The 21717-nt window shown below is 44.3% G+C and overlaps 1 protein-coding gene across 1 annotated transcript in view; it reads right to left on the reverse strand.

Moving 5' to 3' along the window:
- LOC112115718 (probable acyl-CoA dehydrogenase 6) overlaps window positions 1-21717 on the reverse strand; it is a 148976-nt gene that overhangs the window by 117570 nt on the left and 9689 nt on the right. Inside the window, exon 2 of the mRNA XM_024212896.3 lies at window positions 457-577. Coding sequence (XP_024068664.1) covers window positions 457-577 — 121 coding nt within the window. The remainder of the gene's footprint in view (window positions 1-456; window positions 578-21717) is intronic.

A 21717-nucleotide genomic window follows, 5' to 3' on the forward strand; every position in this document is an offset into this window, starting at 1 on the left:
GGGGCGGGAAATCATTTTGGGTCAACTTGAAATGAATTTTTTCCAAATAGTCAGCAAACTGAAAACTTGAAAAAAAAAATTAGTGTAGGGTCAAAAGAAATGTTTGTTTAGTTTTTGAATTTTTTAAAACTTTTTAAAAATTAATAACATTGAAGTAAATTTCTAAATGGAAACTCATTTCAATTTGAAAAACTGAATTGTTTCATTTTGAAGGTTTTTTTTTTTAAATGAAAACAACTTGGTGAATTTGACACAAATTTGCAAAATGTTTGTCAACCTGAATTTGCATTCTTGCAGCAAAAAAAGTTTCAACCAAAATATTTCACCCAGCTCTACTTCCAACTGCCTAAAACATATCTGAAAACAAGGTTTAAGACACTTTTGAAAATTTTACCCAAGATTTCAGATGCAGGTTTTGGTCAATATCTATTAAAATGAATGTAAAGATTTTCTTACCTGTTGGTTTGTTAACTCCAAGGAATCCAGCTTGTCCTAGAGTTTTAAATACTTTGTGTGCTGGAAACTGTCCTTCTTCTTCCCATTTGTCCACAAATGGGTTAATCTCCTTCTCAATAATCTGCATTTGGAAAACAAATAAAGGAGCTCTTAAATCAAAGAGGTTTTTATAGAAACTGTGAATGCTTTGGAGATTAATTTTAAATAGGTATAATTTTTTCTACTTTAGCTTTAAATACTGTATTGTGAAAGAAATAAAAAAATATGTTTAACGCAGAATGGCACTAGTAACATTTTGAAAACTCTTGAGTTTGCTTTCTGCTAGATATATTAATCTCCATGGCTTAAAGTTGATGTCCATTAAAATTGCAAATAAGGGCATAATACAAATGTAAATCCATTCTTTTAGAAAGTATAAATACTGACTGCATGAGAAGTTGTTATGAAAAGAAAAACCCTAGAACCCAAGAGAAATGGAAACCATCCCTATTTTTGCTACATTCAAATTAGTTTCTACATGGCATTATGAAGGAAGGCTTACAACAACCTCAGATGATTAACTTTCATGTGAAGGATGCAAATTACTTGGACTGGCTACGCACAATGATTTCATACACTACAAATAACAGCGGTGACAAAGGCCAAGCCACAAATGAAGACAGCCATGGAGAGGGGTCAAAATGGCTTAACTAACCAACCAGTCACAAAGGAATTCCTTGCCTAACTTGACCTAGACCCACGGTCCCTGTTAATCTGCAGCATTCTGGCTCTTGTTCCTGTTCCATGGTACTGTATACATCCCATGTACAGAAGGACATTCAGACTCTCATCTGCTAATGAAATCTCAATATGGGATGCCCACACCCTCTACCCTCCCAGATACAAGCTTAGTGCTATTAGCTCTTAAATAAAACCAGTCAAAGGGATACACATGCAAAAATGGGATTGGGGTGAAGAAGATGGAAATACATTGGGCCAGCTCCTAGTTCATGCTCAGGCCTATTTTTGTCATGGAGCCTAAATGGGCAGCTGAGGACTCTCCTAGCATTGGAAAATCCTCGACTGGCATAGAGCCAACATAGCCAGCTCCACACTACCCACTCACATTGTAGCATGTGTGGTTGGGTTGTGACCAGAGTGCAGAATACTTCAGCAATCCCTGCCCATGCCCAGTATAAACAATGGCCCAGAGTGGTCTCTTACTAGCCAGCATAATTTGAAGCAGCCTTCAAACTGCTCTAAATTATGCAGGGGTAATTGAGGATGGGGCACAAGCCACTTTTGCTCCTCCACCAGGTACACCTGAAGATTGAACACATTAAATATCACACATAGGTAGGGCCTTATCAAAATCACAGCTGTGAAAAATGTATCGCGGACCGTGAAATCAGACCTTCCCCATGAAATCTAGCTATTGGAGGGGAGGGGAGGAGAGGGGCAGGGCTGCGGGTGCCCCAGCTGAGGGGTTCCTACTGTGCCCTGGCTACAGCTGCTAGTGCCCTCCAAGCTGGGGAGGGACAGGACTTACTCTTCCCCTGAACAGTTGCTCTCAGGGAGAGCATTCACACTTATTTTACCTTCACCATTTAGAGAGATCAGACCCACCCCCCGGTACCTACCCTGGAGCTTCCTGCAGCTGGAGGTTACCGGAGGAGGAAGTGGGTCTGATCTCCCCCGTGCTGCTGGGAGCACCCTGCAGCTGCATGAGGTACCCAAAAGTGAGCCTGCTCTCCCTCAGAGAGCAGCCGTGCAGGGGAAGAGCAAATCCTGTCCCTTCCCAGCCGGGACTAGCAGTTAGGAGCTCATGGCTGGGGTGCTCCCAGCAGCACGGGGGAGATCAGACCCACCTCCACCTCTGGGAATCTCCTGTGGCTGCAGGAAGCTCCGGGCTGCTGCTTTCAGAGACCAGCTCTGAAGGCAGTGCAGAAGTGAGGGTAACAATCCCACGACCCCTCTACAACAGCTTTGTGATCACCCCATGATTTCCTTTTGGGATGGGAACCCCATGGTTACAACACCATGAAATTTCAGATATAAATATCTGAAAATGTGAAAATGACTAATTTCCAAATCCTATGGCCATGAAATTGAGTAGAATGGAGCGTGAATTTTGTAGAGCCCTACAAATAAAACGTCAAAATTAAACACACACACTTTGGAATAAAAAAGTTGTACTATTTTTAATAAGGATAAAGACAGATTTTTAATCCGTGAAGGAGATTTTACTCCTCTCCAAGATAATGCTGTATTATAATATACACTATTTTTTATTCCAAGTGTTTACCTTTACCAGTCTTTTGTCCACACCAAATAAATAAGTCCTGTGGTGATAACTACTTCTTAATCTGGAAATAAATACTTCTGCTTCCCAAATCGCTAGGCTGAGAAGGAAGGGACCCTGTGGAGTTTCATTTTGAGAGATCTAGTTTTTGTACAGTCTTAAGAGAATTTCAGCCCATCCACACCGGCTTCTTGCTCTACAGTTGGCCAAGGAACACTGGATACCTCACATCAGGCAGCAAAAATTATTTCACTCCTAAAACCATATTCTGAGAAACAATTACATTGGATGTTTAATTTATTCAATTATTTATAATCTCTCTCATAGTGAACATTGTCAATCACATGATTAGCAATAACAAAAATAAACTGCACATCCCTCTTCCCATGTTGTATCTAGGACAGTCTTCCACTATGTTTATAAATTTTCATTCCAGATGCTTAAATACTCAAGATATAGACCCTTAACGTTGAGTTTGCTGTAGCAAAGTATGATTTTTTATTAATAGTGTTCTTTGTTTGTGAGACTTCACTTGATAGTGTCCAGGAAAATGACTGGAAGTGACTACTAACTATGAACAGAAATCTACCCTAATGTTTTGATGGAGCTCAGCAAAAGTAGGAAGTGGATGTACTAGAAGTGTTGCCTATGTACTATAGCCATTGGGACGGAGTTCAGTGCTGCAGCCATCTGCATGCATTAGAAGTCAATGAAATCAACGGAATGATTGCAGCATCAAACTCATTTACATTTTCCATCAGTTTTGCAGAGTTTAACTGTTTGTCCTGTCCTGCTCGTTTTTTGACCTTGGGTTATAGCTACAAGTATGAAACAGGACCAAAGTAAATTGATGTCTGAAAACAGTGTGATACAGTTTCACCAAAAATCACAGATCGCTCCTGCCTGACACCATCTTGGAGCTGTAAACAATATAACTGCACAAATCAAAAATAGTGTATTCTACTAACATCTGGGATAAGTAAGACTCATTTTCCAGATACTAGTAACATCTCTTTTCCACCATTTGCCATACCCCATTACGAATGTCTGTATCTACGATAATGTGTTTTCACTGTATTGTCCCAAGACTTGGCTTCTTGTCATTTGTGTTGCCTGTTTTAGAATGGCTGCTCTTCAGAGCAGGAAACAGGTCTTACTCTATGTTTTGTAAAGTGCTGTGCTCATTTACGATGTTATATGATTATAAATAAAAATTATACTTCAAGTCTTCTATCCTAGATAAATATTCCAAATAACAAATATCCAACAGACTAACTGGAATATAGGGATACATTTTCAAAGGGCCTGTTACCCTATTTGCATGAACAATTTGGCTCACAAAATGTGTACTTATATTTTTGCACATTTATGTAAGTGAGATGTGGTTGCAAGTTTAAGTACTTGCATATCTACCTGATTTGCACTTGGAATCTAGTACTTAGGTGCAAGTACTCAGATTTGTGCCCACAATTGAATTTTGGATGCTTCAGTTGCACTTGTTAAAAGCAGGTGCATGAATTGCAAGCATAAATTGTGCATGCAAAAGAGAAAATACCCATTCTAAAATCTAACCCATAAAGTGCATAGGAATAAATATTCAACAAGTTCACAAAGGAAATATTCTGCCACAATCACAGACAATCAAGTAACCTGCTGCTGATTATTCGCTTCATCATAAAAAGTGCAGAAGATCATGAGTGGCAATCTGCAGATTCATTTACATCAGTGCGACATTTGCTGTATAGAAGACTAACATAGATACCTTCAGCAAGGTTCAAAGTGATCTCTAAGGCTGCATGTTGATGTGAGGGCTTGCATTTCTAGAGGAACTCCCAGTTACAGAGGCCAAACCTCTTAGCCTGACCAAGTAGGCCAGTGGTTCTCAACCAGGAGTATGCATACTCCTGGGGGTACGCAAAAGTCTTCCAGGAGGTACATCAACTCATCTAAATATTAACCTAGTTTTACAACAGGCTACATAAAAAGCACTAGCGAAGTCAGTACAAACTAAAATTTCTTACAATGACTTGTTTACACTGCTCTGTATGCTATACAATGAAATGTAAGTACAATATTTATATTCCAATTGATTTGATAATTATTTGGTAAAAATGAGAAAGTAAGCATTTTTTCAGTAATAGTGTGCTGTGACACTTTTGTATTTTTATGTCTGGTTTTGTAAGCAAGTAGCTTTTATGTGAGATGAAACTTGGGGTATGCAGGACAAATCAGACTCCTGAAAGGGGTACAGTAGTCTGGAAAGATTGAGAGCCACTGAAGTAGGCAAACCGCAAGGAAATTCAGTATCTACACTGAATCTAAATGGGAATCAGACTTCCTTTTTCAACATGCTGAGAAGCATGTGAAGAATGACAATACTGTCCTCTTGTTTAGGGTGACAGCATAAGAATTTCTCTCAAGTACAGTATACACATTTTCCTCATACTGCCCCACCAGAGTGTCACAATTCAAACCCAGAGGCATGATCTCTGTAAAGGAGAGGAGGGTCAGTTTGCATACCAATGCAAGCTCCTGTCCCTCTGTGGAGACTGCCTACAAGAGTGATATCATAGTTAATATCAATTGTTATTCTTTTAAAAAACATGGATAGGTGCCCACTAGGAAACTGATCAAGCCAACAAACTCTAGTAATGTCAGATGACATTAACAACAACAAACCTTTTTATAAAGTAATCTGTACTAAACTGTATCAAAAACAGCATCTGCAGCTCAGTGTTCAGGAAAGGAGAAATGGGAGGAAAGAGGCAGCATTTTTTTTTATTTTTTTTTGGTTTGGGGTTTTGTTGTTATGGATTATTTCAGCATACAAGTAAAATAAACACATGGAAATTCCTCTTCAGAAAATCCCCAGGTAGTGCCACATGAAACTACAGCATATTTGACTGTCCAACTAAAATTTCCCTTACATTGGGGTGAATTTTTAATTAATACTAAATACTATTTCTGATAAGATTAAAAATATTATGTGGCATAACTTAATTCTACCAACATACAATAGGTTTTCCTGTTTTGGCCAAAAACACACACATTTCTATATGATTTTACTACAGCAAAATAATGTCAACAGAACACATTTTGAACATGACAAAACAGGTTTGCTTAGACAGAACAACTCTTCCCTTTGTATATCTACTTCCAAAATACATAAATTGAACAGATTTGTATGCGCCCAATAACTTGGGGGGAGAGGGAAGAATCTTAATCCAACATTTTTTAAAAATGTGGTATAGATTACTGCCAAAAGTTTCATATGAAAATAATTTTTTACTCAGAAATTTTAATAGTGTTTTTCTTAAATTGAAAAAAATAATCTCTGGGATTTCTACTCAGCACACCGATCTGTAGTTAGCCCTGCAACTCTATACTGCTTCTAGGAAAAATTATTAACTTTGTTAAATTATTTAACTTTGTTAAATTCTCACTGCATTCTGTACCAAGCATACTGTTCCTACAAGAGCAAAAAATGTAATCAAATGAATTTTGGCACTGAAAGTAAAAATAAATGTCCTTTAGTGACTAAAGATCTTTTCCTGTTAGTCATCGGTGAGCTCAGCTTCCACGTAGCAATTTGAGATTCAAAGCTTTAAAACAATATTTAAACCACTACTTTTAACCTTTACAAGCATTGTACTTATTACTTCTTATCCCTCATTTTACTACTTCTTATGCCTCATTTTATACTATTATTGTACAACGTATTTTTGTCCATCGTTAGCAGGATAACATTATACTGAGTGGAAATCTTGCATAAAAATACTGAATTCAAAGTAACTCTTTCACAAGTTCAGGAATATCATTAAACTATTCAACTAAAATGAGAGGGAATTTGAAAGATAAGAGATATTGTATAAATTAGTAGGATATTTAATTGCATTCTGTGGTGCCATATAAGTGTATCATGTCAGTTCTGATATTAACAGATTTCAGTTCAATGGCTCTAACTTGATTAGAAAAAAGATCACTCCAGTTATCATTATGACAACATAATAAAAAAGTCTCTGTAACTTAATTTAGTGAAAAAAATCATGTGAATAGAAAAGCAACAAACAAAACTAATTAACATTCTTAACTAATAACTTATTGATCACTAGAAAAACATCGAACAAGTGAATTGGGAGAATTGGATCGTTCAGGGGATTGGCAGTAGGCTATAGAGCCTTTTACCTCTAGCATTTGGCACAAGCAATACATTTGCTCTAAGGCAGTGTTTCTCAAACTGGGGTCGCCGCTTGTGTAGGGAAAGCCCCTGGCGGGCCGGGCCGGTTTGTTTACCTGCCCCGTCCGCATGTCTGGCCGATCGCGGCACCCACTGGCTGCGGTTCGCCACTGTAGGCCAATGGGAGCTGCTGGAAGTGGCGGCCAGTACGTCCCTCGGCCCGTGCCACTTCCAGCAGCTCCCATTGGCCCGGAGCAGCGAACCGCGGCCAGTGGGAGCCGTGATCGGCCGGACCTGGGGATGGGGTAGGTAAACAAACCAGCCCAGCCCACCAGTCCCTACATAAGCGGCAACCCCAGTTTGAGAAACACTGCTCTAAGGAGAATAATTAAATAAATAGTCTACAATATAGTTTTTTTCTTTGGCATATCCTACAAAACCTATAAATATTTGTAATAGCTGCTGATGCATTATAATTGTTCTAATCACACTACAGCAGGGGTTCTCAAACTGGGGGTCGGGACCCCACAGGAGGTCGCGAGGTTCTTACTTAGGGGGTCGTGAGCTGTCAGCCTCCATCCCAAACCCCGCTTTGCCTCCAGCATTTATAATGGTGTTAAATATATAAAAAAGTGTTTTTAATTTATAAGGGGGGACGCACTTAGAGGCTTGCTATGTGAAAGAGGTCACCAGTACAAAAGTTTGAGAACCACTGCACTACAGCTACTGGTATTTAATGTAAAAACTACTCAGACAAGTATCAAGGGCTCAACAAAATTTCCTAGATGGCCATCACCATTTTTATTGTACAAGGGCACTATTAATTCACTTAAAACCACCAATAAATGTTTCTTATGGTTTTGATTACACAGAATATGTAGTACTTTCCTTGCTCAGATGTTCAGGATAACCCTGACTGTTCATAAAAACTTCTGGAGTGCAGCACTGACTTTCTAAACTTGGAAGCCAGGCTGTATCAATATATTGCATTAGCAATGTGATGGTGTCACGGACTCACAGATCGTTCCCACTCTTGGCCCCGTGCAGTCCGTGGGGGGTTGCCCCTTTCAGTGAGACAGCCCTTCTCGGGGATCCACTCTCTCTCGGGGTCAGGCCCCTCCACCTCCTGGAGCTGCACCTCTCTGAGCCTTAGCACGTCTGTCTCTGCCGTGGGCCCCCTCAGGGAGTCCACTCGCTCTGGACCCCCGGGGCCTCCACCCCCTGAAGGGGTTGATGCCACCCTGTTCTCTAGACCGGAGTGACTCTCAGCCAGCATAAAACAGGAGGGTTTATTGAGAGTTGAACACAGCACAGGAAACTCTCAGGGCCTCAGGCCTGGCCTCCCTCAGCCCAGCACATCCCAGTCTCTCTGCATCCAGGTGGGCTCTGCCTACTCCCCCTCTCCAGCCCAGAGCCCCCTTGCTTCCCAGCTGGGCATCTGAGATCACCGGCCCCAAGCCCCGCCTCTGTCCATTGTCTTCTCTCCAGGTAAACAGGGTCGTAAACCGGGGCCTCCTCTCCTCGCTTCTGTCCTCTGGCTGGAACCGGCTGGTTAGGTCACTGGATCCTCACTCTGCAGCCCATTGTCCGCCCACTGGCCAGAACCGGCTGCGTCTCCTCAGTGGGCCTCCGGGTCGCCAGGTCACCGGTCGCTGGGGTACCCATCCTCCCGGCCATCGGCTGGGTCCCCAAGTCCTCTCTCTGGTCCTCTGCAAAACAAACTCCCTCTCCCCTCACCTCGTTAAACCAGTAACACCCAGGGAAACTGAGTCCCACCCCCTCCGCATGCAAACCATTGAAACTCCACAGAAAACAAGAAAAACCCCCACTTCGTCACAGATGGACTAAACAGTGAAGCTATAACCCAGAGCATCCCTACATTTGACATACGTTCATGGAAGAGTGTCTAACGAGAGGAAGACTCTGCATGTTGCTATTTCATGGAGTTTAACTGAATTGCTTTTTGAGAGGGAGTTGCCTTCCTACCAAATAAGCAGTGGGTTTCGCCTTCAGAAACTGCAGAGCCAAGGGATTCCACATAAAGCAGAGAGTCTCGGGGGCCCAGATCATACACTCCTACACTCCCTGGCCATGGCTTCCCCTTGGATCCCCCCTTAAAAAGAGTCCTCTGGCATATAGGAGCTCTTCAAAAAAAATAACAAGATGGGCCCATACTACCATTTCCAGAAAATCTGTGGAGCTGGGGTGGGGAGACGTGGAGGGGGGGGTTACGATTAGCGACCTCCCCAGACTCCTTTCCCAGCCAGATGCTTCCTTCCAATTCTGCAGACAGCCCTCTTTGGGATTCCAGGAATACAATGTGATTCTGTGGAGGTCCTCCTCTAGGTGAGAAAGGCAAGATGCACATGTGGAAGACCCTTTTTTACAGGCAGATTGGCAGCAGGGGGTTAATCTGTGCCTACGATTCTATATTTGCCTGTCTAGCCAAAAGTATGAAATGGCATCTCTGTACATGCATCTATATTGAATGTAAATGCTTCAAAGACAGCTATCTGAGTAATGGACTTCAGGATTAGGCCCAATGATTAAAGACGTCTATGTACCCTTTCGAACGGTCACCGGGAGGCCTCTGAGAAACAGGCCAAGAAAACATTTTCCATGGAAAGACAGGTTTAATTGGAAAAAGGTCATTTTAAGTGCAGACATCTGTTCCATGACCTTGTGAAAGATAATTGGCACAAATAAAGCCATTCAACAATTATATTTTAAAAGAAGACGATCCACATTACTAAAGGAGAGCAAAAAATAACTATTATAATCCTCAATTTAGACTTTTCCAAATTATTACTATCGTTCACCTCTACAAATCCAAAACTGGTCAACTTTAAAATTATAATCTGGAAGGGATTCCTTCTAAATTCTAAATATTTTTAAAGCTATCATCAAGAAACTAAATAATAATGTGTGTGTGGTACCCCAAAATATGAAGGCAACAGAATAGAAATAACAGCTAATGACCCCAACATAGGAAAGGATTTAAGCATCTGCCCAACTTTAAAATAAAAAAGACAGTTACCTTTTCTGTAACTGGTGTTCTTCGAGATGTGTTGCTCATGTCCATTCCACAATAGGTGTGCATGCTTGCCACGTGCACCGATGCCGGAAGTCCCCTAGCAGTACCCGTAGGGGAGCACCCCTAGCGAACGTTGGAATGACGCTTCTATGGCGTGGTATAAGGGGCGCTGCGTGCTCCCCCCACCCTCAGTTCCTTCTTGCCAGACAACTCCGACAGAGGGGAAGAAGGGCAGGATGTGGAATGGACATGAGCAACACATCTCGAAGCACACCAGTTACGGAAAAGGTAACTGTCTTTTCTTCTTCGAGTGATTGCTCATGTGCATTCCACAATAGGTGATTCCAAGCTACATCTGTTGGAGGTGAGTAGGCGTTCACAGACTCTCGGGACGGAGTACGGCCCTGCTGAACCCGGCGCCCTCCCCGGTTTGGGAGACGATCGCATAATGCGAGGTGAACGTGTGAACCAAAGACCATGTGGCAGCCCTGCAAATGTCCTGAATGGGGATATGGGCTAAAAAGGCAGCCGATGAGGCTTGCGCCCTAGTTGAGTTTGCCCTCAGGATCAGCGGGGGGAAGGGGGGGGACTCCCGCCAGGTCGTAACAGGTACGAATACACAAGGTGATCCAGTTGGAGAGCCGCTGAATGGACATCAGCTGACCCCTCATGCGTTCGGCCGAGGCAATGAACAGCTACGGGGACTTCCGGAACAGCTTTGTATGTTCCAGATAAAAGGCCAGAGCCCGTCTCACATCCAGCATGTGGAGGCGGCACTCCCCACTGGTCGCATGGGATTTGGGACAGAGCACCGGCAGGAAGGTGTCCTGACCCACGTGATAGGTGGAGACCACCTTGGGGAGGAACGAAGGATGTGGTCGGAGCTGGACCTTATCCTTATGGAACACCATATACGGGGGTTCGGAGGTCAGGGCCCTGAGCTCCGAGACCCGCCTAGCTGATGGGATCGCCACCAGGAAGGCTAACTTCCATGAGAGGTGCGACCAGGAGCATGTAGCCAGCAGCTCAAATGAGGGACCCATCAACCAGGCCAGCACCAAGTTCAGGTCCCACTGTGGGACCGGGGGCCTAATGTATGGGAAGAGATGATCCAATCCCTTAAGGAATCAGCCAGTCATAGCATGGGAGAATACCGTGTGTCTCTGCACCGGTGGGTGGAAGGCTGATATGGCCGCCAAGTGCACCTTGACAGACGAGGGCACTAGGCCTTGGGGTCTAAGGTCATAGAGTCATAGACTTTAAGGTCAGAAGGGACCATTATGATCGTCTAGTCTGACCTCCTGCACAACACAGGCCACAGAATCTTACCCACTCACTCCTGCAACAAACCCCTAACCTACGTCTGGGCCACTGAAGTCCTCAAATCATGGTTTAAAGACTTCAAGGTGCAGAGAATCCTCCAGCAAGTGACCCGTGCCCCACGCTACAGAGGAAGGCGAAGCCCCCCAGGGCCTCTGCCAATCTGCCTGGAGGAAAATTCCTTCCCGACCCCAAATATGGCAATCAGCTAAACCCTGAGCATGTGGGCAAGACTCACCAGCCAGACACCCAGGAAAGAATTCTCTGTAGTAACTCAGATTCCACCCCATATAACATCCCATCACAGGCCATTGGGCATATTTACTGCTAATAGTCAAAGATCAATTAATTGCCAAAATTAGGCTATCCCTTCACACTATCCCCTCCATAAACTTATCAAGCTTAGTCTTGAAGCCAGATATGTCTTTTGTCCCCACTGCTCCCCTTGGAAGGCTGTTCCAGAACTTCACTCCTTTGATGGTTAGAAACCTTCATCTAATTTCAAGTCTAAAAGGTGAAGGAGGTAGTCTAAAATGAGTTGGATTGGAGCAGCCACGGGTGAAATGCCCCGATCAGCTGCCCACCGGGAAAACCGAGACCCTTCGCCAGGTAGGCCCAACGTGTGGAGGGCCGTCTGCTTTCCAGGAGGACGCGCTGAACCCCTTCCAAGCACGTCCTCTCCTCCCGGCCTAACCATTGAGCAACCATGCTGTGAGGTGGAGTGCCGCTAGGTTGGGGTGGAGGAGGAGGCCCTGGTCCTGGGAGAGCAGATCCAGATGGGACAGCAACGGCCACGGTGGAGCGACTGCCAGGCTCGTGAGAGTCCCATACCAATGTTGCTGGGCCATGCCAGGGCAATCAGGAGGACCCGTTTTTATCTTCTCCAAGACCTTGCCGATCAACGGGATTGTGGGGAAGGCATAGAGAAGCTGGCCCGACCAGGATAGGAGGAAGGCATTGGAGATGGTGCCCGTGCCCAACCGTCCCCCCGAAGCAGAAGCGGGGGCACCGGTGGTTCTGCTGTGTCGTGAACAGGTCCATCTGGGGAGTGTTCCCCTTTTGTAAAATCCTGTGCACCACCTGTGGGTGCAGTGACCACTCGTGCTGAGAGGAGAAGTCTTGGCTCAGGCAATCTGCCCACGAGTTCTGGGCGCCCGGTAAGTGGTGGGCTTCCAGGCAAATATCGTGGGCTATACAGAAGTCCCAAAGCCTGAGGGCTTCCTGGCAGAGGAGCGGGCCCCACCTTGCCTGTTGATGTAAAACATCGAGGCCATGTTGTCCATGAGAACCCTGACCACTCTGCCCTCCAGGTGCGAGCAGAAAGCCTCACATGCCAGAAGAACCGCCCTGAGCAACTTGATATTTATATGCAGGGCAAGGTCCTGCGCAGACCACAGATCTTAGGTCTAAACGTTCCCTACATGGGCTCCCCACCCCACGTCTGACACGTCCAACACTAGCTCCACTGATGGGGGCCTGCCCCTGAATGGGACCCCATGGAACATGTTCCCCGGGGAGGACCACCATTGTATGGAGGTGATCACCATTTCGGGCACAGTGAGGACTTTGTCCATCCTGTCTCTGGACTGGGAGAACACCGAGGCCAACCAGAGCTGGAGGGGGCCTCATCCTGAGTCTGGCGTGGTGAACCACATATGTGCACACCGACATGTGACCCAGGAACTGGAAGCACACTCTGGCTGTGGTCACGGGGAACCGCGAGTCCGAGGTCAGCCGCGACTACCCCAGGAGAAAAGCAAACAACCGGTTGGAGAAGGGAAGCTTTATTGTGGGTGGATCCCTGGTATGAACTGGTAAGTCACTCCCGGGCATCCCGTCAAAACTGATGTTTTCCCACCTGTTTGCCCATGGAGGGCCTAGATTGGGGCGCAGACCAGGATTGCCTCTGCGGGTGTTTCTTATAGTCCCGTGACTTTTTATAAGGGGGCTCATATTTAGAGTGGGTGGCCTGGGTGGGAGCCTGCTGCAGCTTAAACTTGGTCCTGGTCGGAGCCAGGACATAGAGGCCAAGGGTCTTAAGTGTTGTGCGGGAAGCTTTTAGGCCGTCCAATTTCACGTCCGTCTGTTCCACAAACAGGGCCTTGCCATCGAACGGAAGGTCCTGTAAGGAGTTCTGTGCCTCGCTGGACAGCCCAGACAGCAGGAGCCACGACGCCCTCCTCATGGACACCGTGGAGGCCATATACCTTGCAGCCATATCCGCGGCACCCGACGCTGCCTGAAGGGCCGCCCTGGCAGCCGCTGTACCCTCCTCCACCAGAGCCTTGAACTCCTTCTTTTCATGCTCTTGGAGGGAGTCCTCGAATTTGGGCAGAGAGCCCCACAAATTGAACTCGTACCTCCCCAGGAGGGCTTGGTGGTTCGCCACTCTTAACTGGAAACTCGAGGACGAATAAACCTTTCTCCCGAATAGGTCCAGTCTCCTTGAGTCTTTATTTTTAGGAGTAGGGGCTCGTTGGCCCTGTCTCGCCCTGTGGTTGACCGATTCGACCACCAGGGAGTTGGGGGCAGTGTGGGTGTACAGGTATTCATGCCCATTGGCAGGCACAAAGTACTTCCGTTCCACCCTCTTAGGGATGGGGGGCAAGGAAGCCGGGATTTGCCACAAGGCATTCAAAATCTTTGCCACCCCTTCATGGAGTGGGACGGCCACCCTGCCCGGTGCCAAGGCCAAAAAGACGCTGAAGAGGGAGTCTGAGAGTTCTTCCACCCCCTTGGCTTGAAGATTGAGGCTTTATGCCACCCTTTTCAACACTTCCTGGTGGGCCTTAGAGTCCTCCTGTGGAACAGGTGGAGGAGTGGCCGTAATCGCCTCATCAGTACCCTGCGTACCCACCGGTGCCGGAGGTCCCACCACTTGGTCGCCCTCCGGGCATGGAACCAGTGATGAACGCTCCACCAACTCCTTCCTGGGAGGCTGAGATAGGGAGGCCGACGGTCTCTTCGAGGATCTGGCCACCGAGTGAGCCACCATCGGGGGCTGTGTCGGAGGCCACGGGGCCCATTGGTACCATGGTGCCGGCCAAGGAGCTCAGTGCCACTGCACCTGCTGTGGAACCGGCAGAGCAGACTGTTCAGCCTGACTAGCCTGTCCCATCGACTGACAACTGCAAAGGGAGGCTGGGCTGGCATACGACCTGCCGCTGTTCCAGGACTGGGGGGAGCAGTGGTGTCGGGAATGGTGCCGACCATGAGACCATGATCCCAGCGTGGAGGGGCAGGAGTACCGCCGGTAGCAGCTGCTCCGCGACCAGCTCCCATGGGCGGATTCACGACAGCGAGTGCCAGTGATCGATGCCTGAGACTGCAGGAGCAGTGCCACAGCGGGGACCTGGAGTGAGACAAAGAATGGGAACGGCATCGGTGCCCGTACCGTGACGGAGACGAGGACCTCCGGTGCTGTCTGTTCTGGTCATGATGAGGCACGCTCTCCTCGCGAGGTCTACGCTCCCTCAAGGCGGAGCGGTGCCTGGAACTCCTGCCAGTCGGTACCCAGCCAACGGTGACCGGCGCGGACTGTGCATAGGGTGGTCGCTGAGCGGCAAACGGCATCAGGAACATTCCCTAGACCGTGAACGGTACAGACCAGGCAGCAACTGCAGAGATCCAAGCGGTGGCTTGCCTCCGGACCAGGGAGCCAATGGTGGCAGTGGTACTGGCAGAGATATAATGTCCCGGGCCACTTGGAGGGGGAGGTCGGTGTAGAGTGGGCCGAGCCACTCCGCTCAACGTTAGTTGGAGACCTGGAGGTCGACAGGGATCGAGAACTGCCCAATATGGGTCTAGTCTCTCCCCCGGTCTTACTTCGGTGTCTTGGCGGAGAAGACCTCTTCTTAGCTTTAATGGAGCATCCCGTGAACGGGGAATGGTGCCGGCTGGTGGAAGGCACCGAAGGGTTGCCGCGCACCGATGCTGCGGTGCTCGGTGACAACTCAGAGCGGCGCACTGGAGTCAAGGTCAAGGCCGACTCCATCAGAATGGCTCAGAGCCGAATGTCCCTTTCCTTCTTGGTCCAAGGCTTGAAGGATCTGCAAATCTTGCAGCAATCGCTGAGATGGGTTTCCCCCACACAGCGTAAACAGTCCGCATGCGGATCACTCACTGGCATTGGCCGCTTGCAAGTGTCACATGACTTAAAGCCCAGGGAACGGGGCATGCCCCAACCCGGGCGCACTAAACTAACACTAAACTAAACTACCATATATACTCGTTTATAAGCCGAATATTTTTGGTAAAAAAAGTGACACATCAAAGACCGGGGGTCGGCTTATAAATGTGTCTGCACCAAAATTTGATGATTTTAAACTCTATGGAATCATTGAATTGAATATCTAATACATTGTCGTTTTGTTTACCTGGAGCATCTGCAAGCATGGAGCCCCTCAGCTCCCTGTAGCCGCGGACTGAGGTGATAAGAATCAGGGAGGCAAGTGACATTGAAGCAAGAGAATGGTGGCAGTGGAAAGTCACTTAGTTGTTGACTGAAGAAGTCCTGAGGTGCCCGGTGATGTACTGAGCTTGCAGAAGTAGAGCTTGTGATGTTACAGGGTATGTCTAGACTGCAGCTGAGAGGTGCGATTCCCAGCACAGGTAGACAGACTCGCAGATATTGCGGCACGGGTGGCAGCTCGGGCTAAGCACCCAAGCTCATGCCCACGGGGTTGGGCAGGTTGGACTCGGGAGGCTAGGGTGAGCCGCTGTCCATGCCACATGACCACACTACTTTTAGTGTGCTAGCTCAAGCAGAACTAGCTATAAGTCTGTCTGCCTGCACTAGGAATCACACTTCCCAGCTGCAGTCTAGACATACCCAGTGGGGCAACATACAGGAATACAGAGGCTGGGAAGCTGTTACTCCATGAGAGCATGATGCTTTGAAGGTCCAATTCTGAAAAGACTATGCAAGTGGTTGATAGGGGCAGCCTTGGGGTTACTACTGAGGCCTGAAGTATCCCTTTGATATAATGGGTGAGAAAGGGAAAGAAGGGTGCACAGGCCTGACTAACTCCAATTTTCCTTGCTTTTATTGGAGATGGTTATGGCTGAGTCTCAGCTTCCAGAGGAACTGTAGGACTTGAAGACTTACCTGTGCTAACAGCAGTGGGGGCTGGAGTGGAAAGGTCAATTTATATCCTTACAAATAAATAATTATAATTAATGAATAATAATACCATGCCATAAAACTCTTAGCATTCCTTTGGACATCGTCAGTTATGCTGATGTCCCAACAGTAAACAGAAGAAATGCTGTCTCCTACAGCACAAGAAATGCAACAGAATGCAATGATCAGCAAATGTTGGAACAAATTGTTAGTGAATGAAATTGTATTTTCTAATTCTAAAAGAAAAAATAAAGAAGGAAAAACCCTAATGTAATATACCTCATTATTTATCTTTTATAAAAACACATTTTCAGTAGAAAGGCACACACAACAGATCCTGTAATAAGGGTCATGTAATTTCTTCCTCTCCATTCATACAGCAATAATTGGACAGGGTTCTGTTTAAACCATTTAGTATCCTCCCTTCTACTGCTGCATGTTTCATTATACTGTACATAAAGTATAATTCTGATTACAGATTCAGAGGTTAAAATACTGCAAATCTCCTTTTTGTTCCCATACTTCAAAGTACCTGTTTTCATTACAAAAAAATATATAAAAATAAATAAAAATTCCAGATTGTGAAACCCAAAAACTCACTAATGATTTTAGGCACTGCAAATGCCAATTCAATTTTACTACTATTATGAATCAATTTCCAGTATTTAAGATACATCCTTGTGTGCAAGACACTGCCACTCTATCAAGCACACTATTACTGACAAATTGCTTACTTTCTCATTTTACCAGATAATTATAAAATAAATTAATTGGAATATAAATATTGTACTTACATTTCTGAATATAGAGCAATATAAACAAGATATTGTCTGTATGAAATTTTAGTGTGTACTGACTTCACTAGTGCTTTTTATGTAGACTGTTGTAAAACCTGGCAAATATCTAGATGAGTTTAGTACCCTCTGGAAGACCTCTGTGCACCCCCAGGGATACGCCTACCCCTGGTTGAGAACCACTGCCATAGAATACCCAGTTGCAAAATGTCCTGAGGGCATCCAATTGGTTAAATACGAATGTTTTGCTCATGATCTACACAGGTTCCTAACGTTCCTTTTTGAACAACTCTTATATTCTATTTTACTAAAGCCATTTCTCCATCTCAGCAATGGTAAAATTCCATTACAACTGCTGTGAAATCTGACCACAATGGGCAAAGTTACACATACCATGCAGCTAGACTAGAGCTCTCTTTACATCACTGTGGTAGTCAACTCTGCAGCTTTCAAATCACGTATGGCACTGTTTTCTTCTTAGTTCAGCTGTACAGACAAAACTATTTGGTCATTATTAAGATTCAATTTTTGCATATCTGAAAACTCTGCTGGGGATTTAGAAAATGTATTTGTATTCAAACTTTTAGCTCTACAGTATCTGTATTCATGGATATACACATTATATACAAAAAGATCATCTAATGATGGTCTCTAGAGAAAGCATGTGATAAATGACAGCTTGGTGTATTCCATATAAATGCAGAGTTAGAGTTACTCCAATGTTGTTGCAATACTCCCCCTAACCCAGGTGGATAAAAATCAATGATTTTTTTTTTAAATAAAAAAAATCAGGTTTTTTTGATAAAATGCTTTTTGAGGAAAAACCTATCTAAAGATCGTTTTAATTAAGATACATTATAGCTCAAAGATTTCTCATCATGGAATAGGGATTATAAATTCTAATTCTATAGTATGAGACAATATATTCATGTAATGGTTAAGAAAAGTTTTGTAAATGAATTCCAATAGTTCAGGGATTAGGGACCCAATCTAATGGGGTTCCACAGGCTTCTGTATAGATTATTTAGGTTAATCTTTCTATCTACTCAATGGGACTCAGTGCTCAGTCTAGAAGATACTATCAGAGATGCTCAGTTTTGCAGTTCTCAAACTGTGGATTTGTGTCTCCAGAGGTAACATGCTTGTTAACAGCAAAAATGTTTGTAAATAAATACATAATATATAGAGGTGAGAAATAACAGACCTCAACTCTATTGTCCCTCTGCAAATTTGTGTACACAGAGTCAATCCCTTACCTCTCTCTAGAAGTGCAAAGTTTCAAAAAGTTCAATGAATAGAAGATTGTTGGAGGCAGAATAGATCTGGACAAGGAGAAGAAGTCTGGAGATAAATGCAAGAAGCGAGGGACATATGCTTGTTTTGTTAAAATATATGTTTGCTGTTGAAGAAAAAATCCAGAATACTTAACGTTGTTGTTTTAGTTAAATAAAACAATTTAAATGTCTGTCTGGTGATGTTCTCCTCCTAATACAGCATGGAAAGAAAATCCTCCAAATATTAATGATTAACCCTGTTGTTTTGGAGATAGTTCACCTCCCAATGACTTCATAAATATCTGCTTCAATTACCTTTGGTAAATGAAATAACCAATCAATCATTCATTTTCTGATATAGCTGTAAAACTAATCTGAAAAGTTTTCAAAATAAATCACTGTTTAAAAATGTATAGTGTGTACCTTCTAAAAATGAAACCTACATCTATCTCTTGAGTTGTGAAGAATATGTATTAAGGTTATAACAACCAACAGGAATGCACTTTTATGTAGAAAACCATGATTAAATCAAGACTTCCTGACTAGTGATTTAAATCATGATTTAAATCAATTTGATTTAAATCATGATTTAAATCAATTTGATTTAAATCAAATCCACCCTGCCCCCAATCCCTACTGAGGGCCAGAAATCTGTTCAGGTGTCGCTGAATGTCAACATTGTTTAAAGTAAGAATAGGGGGGAGAGAATGGTGAGGAAAACTAAAAAGATTTTGGAAGAACAGCTTAAATACTGGAACACCAATCTATATAGATGCTTATTCCCAACCACTGCGGTATCTTAGTGCCTCATATAATTATTAATGTGAGCACACAAGGTTCTCTTTTTTGCTCTCTCTATTTCAGTCAGCAAGATATTTTTGCATGCAGTCTTATTGTGGGAAAAGTCAGGTCACAGAAATTCCCTTTTCCATGTACAACTGGCCAAGAGATTGTGCCCCCCATTCTGCTGGATTCAGACTTTGCCACAGTGACCACAAATTAAGTGTAATTCTCTGTGACTAGTAATGAAACAGAAACCCTATAGGAACTCCATTGGTTCATAATGAATCTGTCTAATACTACAGATTGCCAAGAACATGTCACCACATAGCTCCACTCTCTTCACTGGCTCTCTATCAAACACAGTGTCAAGCTCAAGTTAACAGTTATCTTCAAAGCCCTCAATAGGACGGCCCAAGCTACCTGATCCAGGACTATGGAGCTAATTTCCAGAACAGGTTGGAAAGACCACAAATCTCACTACTTTCAAAACAAAATGTAAAACCCACTTTTTGTACCCAGGTCTACTGAGTATCCAGAAACAGTGAGGAATACAGCCGAACTCCAAGGCTGTGGCCAACTTTATGATCTGAGGGCAGACATATTCAACGCATGATGGTGTTACAGAGGCAATACATTCTTCAAGGGGATGGATGGCTTGATGACTACTTATTCTGCTCATTCCCGCTGAAGCCCCTGGCATTGACCACTGTCAGAAGACAGAATACTGGGCTAGATGTACCTTTGGTCTTACCCAATATGGACATTCTTATGTTCAAAGTTCCCCCACTCCCAAACCAGCATCATCCCTGTGTTTCTAGCTGCTAAATCCACGTGTGGCAAATCTGGACTCAAACCCCGTCAATGGGTAAAAGTGTCACTGTCTTCATCTCTCTTATGAGATTTCCACCAATCTTTTTTTCAGGAGTTTGATGCTTCTAGTAACATATCATGAGTAATGCATTCCCTTTACACTTGTAGGTCATAACACAGGTTTGTACTCTGTGCATATTTTTAATATTATATTACGCAGGCTAATGGTCACAGGCTCACATGAGCCAGTGGAGCGCTCAGAAAGTGAGCTTGCTTAGATTTACAGCAGTCATATTAACATTCAGCTCAGGCTGGCTTACCTAGGCCTTACATTCCACAAAGTCTTTTGTTTACTCACACAAAAAGGTACAGTCAGTTAGGCCCTGATCCCACCAGGCTTCTTGGGCCCCAGCTTCAACCAGAACTGGCCCCTGGAAGAAGCAGACAGCCCTTTTTACCTTGCCTGCTGGACCTGGATTGGCTTCTGCCTGCTCCTAGCCCTTCTATCCACTGTAGGACTGATTCTCATTGGTTCCACCTGAAGCTGATCCTGTGTGACCTTTCTATGCAGCTCCTGGAGGTCTAAACTCACTGCTCTTTCTCCCCAAAAGGGGTGTACCAAGACAGTGGAGCTTCCAGCAGGGGGCAAACATCTGGTACACCTTTTTACAGTAGCAAATTGTAGGTATGGGGGAGTTTATAGAAATCTTTATGATTATCCATCAGTCCTAGCTCACTGGATTAGTAAATCTTTATTGAATTATTTCTCTCTCCTCATGTAATTTTTCTCTAGGATTTCAGTTAGTTAACTGATGGAACATATAGCAGGAGACAAGAGTTTCCCCGCACTTCTGCTTTTGGATGAAAGGTTCAGAACAGCATCTTTTCATCCTCCTGTCCCTAACCTACATGTGAGGGATTTCTCTTTGCCCCTCTCAAAAATGATAAAAACTAATAAAATATGCTTTAAGAATCTTATGGGGCAGGAGTAAAGGGTTAAAAACTTTGGGTGAAATTCTGGCTCCACTGAAGTCAATGGGAATTTTGCCATTGATATCAATGGGTCAGGATTTCATCTTTTATATGGCTATATTGTACCCTTAATCTTTAAGTAAAATTCCCCTTGGTATCAATGGGAGTTCCATTAATGGAATTAGGATAGATATTCAGTTAGCCCTAGAGTGGTTGACCTTGTTATTATTTATTATTTGTACTGCTGTAGTGCCTAGGAGCCCAGTCATGGACCATAGTGCCTAGGACCCCACTGTGCTACCTTGCTGTCTATACTTGCACAGACAGTGTACATCTTCTCTCTTTTTGTGGATGAGAAAGAACTATTCTAAAAGAGAACTTCAACAACCTCTCCACACATTTAGATGGAAAAGGACAAACATTATTCATTTTGAAAGAATGTGTTCTGAACAAACTGCAGGAGACAATTTTCAGAAACTCAGCATACCTGAAATTTAATATTGTGAAAAGTTCATATGTTTGTCTCCTCTTAGGCTGAAAACCCTTAGTATACTATACATGTTTGGCTTATTCCCTTTTTGTTATGTGCAGTGATAATACACATCCCCTTCTTTTGCATATTAAAAGCATGTGCATTGATACAGTAAGAAACAGGTCATTTACAGGGCTGATTAGCCTTAACTGGAGTGATATG

The sequence above is a fragment of the Terrapene carolina genome, unplaced genomic scaffold, assembly GCF_002925995.2.
Source record: "Terrapene carolina triunguis isolate 2854851 unplaced genomic scaffold, T_m_triunguis-2.0 Scaffold84, whole genome shotgun sequence".
Taxonomy (NCBI): Eukaryota; Metazoa; Chordata; order Testudines; family Emydidae; genus Terrapene; species Terrapene triunguis.